Raw genomic sequence first — 2,863 nt, forward strand, 5'->3', positions numbered from 1 at the left:
AAGAATGAAGAACATCTCCATCATGTGTCTTTGTTCCCAATAATCCCTTTCAGATAGATCTGTGAAGTAACACAGAGCACAGTGTCGACATACCTTTCATTTCAAAGGCCAAAAAAAATGGGCCTTAAGTAGTGAGATCACTTCTATTAGGCTTTATATTAGTATCAATTAATGAGTTAATCAGTCAAATGAGTATCAGTTGATTTAATCTCGCCCAAATGAATGGGTCTCTGTTGGTTGATCAATGCGATAGAGAAACTCTGCAGGTAAGAAGTATCCAAGATATTCCACTGTGTCTGGGGTGGTGTCATAATGGTAGTGCCCACCTCCTTTATAATGACTGAAACAATGAGTGTGCTCCAACCACAAATCAAACCCTGGGTCTCTGGAGATAAAAACTGGCAAACCAAAGGAGGCTTCATCTCAAAAACGTAACCATTTATTCAAGTCTTCATCAGAGTTCAATGGGCAGGAAGACAATTCTGCTGGCATAATGTGAATCTTCACTTTTCTCTTCTGAGTCACGAAAGTACCTCCCATTCCTACAGGCTTATCTCAATAATGTTTTTCAAGAGTCTGTCTTGGGCTTCCCTGGTGGCTCAGTGGTTGAGAGTCCACCTACCGATGCAGAGGATACGGGTTCATGCCCCGGTCCGGGAAGATCCTACATGCCGGGGAGCGGCTAGGCCCGTGAGCCATGGCCGTTGAGCCTGTGCTCCGCAACGGGAAAGGCCACAACAGTGAGAAGCCTGCGTACCGAAAAAAAAAAAAGTCTGTCTCATACAAGTCACAAACTTAAGTTTTCCAGTTCTTCTTTTGGCTTTCACCTCAGTGACCTTTCCAGGTTGGCCTTCACTGGCAAAAAGATTAGCCAGTAATGCACACCCCAAATCATGATATTTCTCACTGTATTTCTCTAGTAGGCACCCTCCTTCTGCCGAGTTAACAGGAGCAAGGTAACTTCCATTCACAGGAGGTTTGTGTTCACTTTCTGTTTGAACAACTGGCATAAACTCAGAATTGAATCCAAGAGTCTGAAATGGGCCTGCTCCTGCTCCAAAAACAAAAGCTCCAGGAAGCTGGATTTCTTTTAAGATTTTATTTAGATCATAAACTTTTTTTTATTTATAAGAGGTAATAAGTAAGGCACACCTCCTACTTCTGCAATTCTAGTTTTCCCACAGATACCTTTTACGGGAAAGGTAAGTGGCTCCTTAGTCAAATTAGGGCAATCAACTACAGACACCTGGACATCAGCAAAGTTATCCGTTAGCACCTTCTGCTGAACTCCAAACTCCGGAACTCCATGCTGCAGCAGCCCTCCTTTCCACGTGCTGCCTCTCCCCTTCTGCGCAGGTCCTAAGCAGAGGCTCCACCCCACGCTTGGACGTCGCCCCGCCTAGGCCCCGCCCCACGCTCCAACGTCCCGGAAACGAAAGAAGGCTGCTGGGAGAGGCGGGGAGCGGGGCTCTTCCCGCTTGCGGGGACCCAGTGCAGAGCGGGTCCCGCGTGAGGCCAGGGACGCGGATGCAGACCTCTGGGGCCTGTCGCAGGCCTGGATTAACTGACACACATGGCAGAGAGACGCCAGCTCCCAGGTACTGCCCGCCACCGTCCACCATCTAGGGAATGCGGCCGGGGAGCCCCTCACGCACTACTCTGGGAGCGGGATGGGGCTGAGAAGAGGAGAAACACGCAGGGATGAGGCCTGACCAGGGAACGCCTGGGGGACCCACATGTGAAATCTAAAAAAAGATGGGTGTTTTTTTTTTTTTCAAGAGAGAAAGAGCTGGGAAGAAGCACACTAACAGGAGACCCGAGTGTGAGCGCACATGTGCCTCCTTCCCTGCCTCCTGCACACGCTGCTGGGTTGATTACTCACCGTGGCTGGGGCGGGGGGGGGGGGGGTGTCAGGCTTTGCCCTGGGGAGTTGGGCAATTACAGTTCTGAGTGTTGAAAAAAATAGTCTCATTGCGCCCATGGGCACCTCTGGATGCTCAGAGGGAAAGGTGTCAGCAGGGTCCTCCTCGTCAAGCTGCCCAGAGACCCTGACTAAAGGGGAGAATGATGTGTATTGAACTCCCTGCGTTCTCTCCCCTTTACTCCTACCTACCTCTACTTCCCAGACCCCAAAGCGAAAGACAACACAAGAGTGACAACGGTGGCCAGCTTACAGATAGAGAGCTGTGAAAAAAATCCAAAGTAGATTTTCAAGTCCACCCTGTTTATGCGACTTTCCAAGTGGTTAAGTCAATGATTCCCAGCCCCGGTTTTAGGACACCCCCAAGTGTCTTTATTCCAAGGGCGATCGTGAAATTCCAAAAATAAAATGATTTTAAGTCCCTGCACTTTAAACTAAGCTCACACCTTGTACTCGTTACAAGCACACACTTTCAGAGGGAAAGAGATTGAGAAATCCAACAACAGTCTGATTCCAACAGACCGGCCACAGCAATCAAAATACCACTTTGTATTTGGGTAACGCTTTGCGGCTTTGAGAGCACTTTCTGATTCCTGGGTTAGTGACTAAACGTGTGAATTAATACAAAAGATGACTGTTCTAGCCTCCACATTGCACTAGAGGTAGGAACGGAGACGGGCCCTTCCTCTGGCACGAAGCTATCGCTGTGTAGCTCATCTGTGAAGTTTCAGTCTGTCAGCGGCTGGTGGAGGTGCTGTTTGGAAAAAGCTGGTGGCCCAGGCCTGGGCGGCAGTGGCATTGCTTGGGCCAGGCAAACAGGGCTCTGCGGGGCCCGGGGTCATGGTCAAAGAGAAGGAAGGGCAGGCAGCTTCAGGCTGGCTTTCCCACTGGGCCGAGCAAGGCTGGAAGTTCTGGGGCAGCGGCGTTAGCAGCTGGCCAGGT

At 49.8% G+C, this 2,863-nt stretch overlaps 1 protein-coding gene across 1 annotated transcript; it reads right to left on the bottom strand.

The window, feature by feature from the left end:
- Positions 1 to 204: 204 nt before the first annotated feature.
- Positions 205 to 1,010, bottom strand: LOC309965335 (ester hydrolase C11orf54 homolog; the record flags this gene model as incomplete). Its single annotated transcript, XM_082844760.1, is given in 4 exon segments — positions 205 to 401; positions 404 to 426; positions 428 to 554; positions 758 to 1,010. Coding segments are annotated over 4 exon segments (600 nt in total).
- Positions 1,011 to 2,863: the final 1,853 nt, after the last annotated feature.

The sequence above is a fragment of the Leucopleurus acutus genome, assembly GCF_964270905.1.
Source record: "Leucopleurus acutus genome assembly, chromosome: 1".
Classification (NCBI taxonomy): Eukaryota; Metazoa; Chordata; class Mammalia; order Artiodactyla; family Delphinidae; genus Leucopleurus; species Leucopleurus acutus.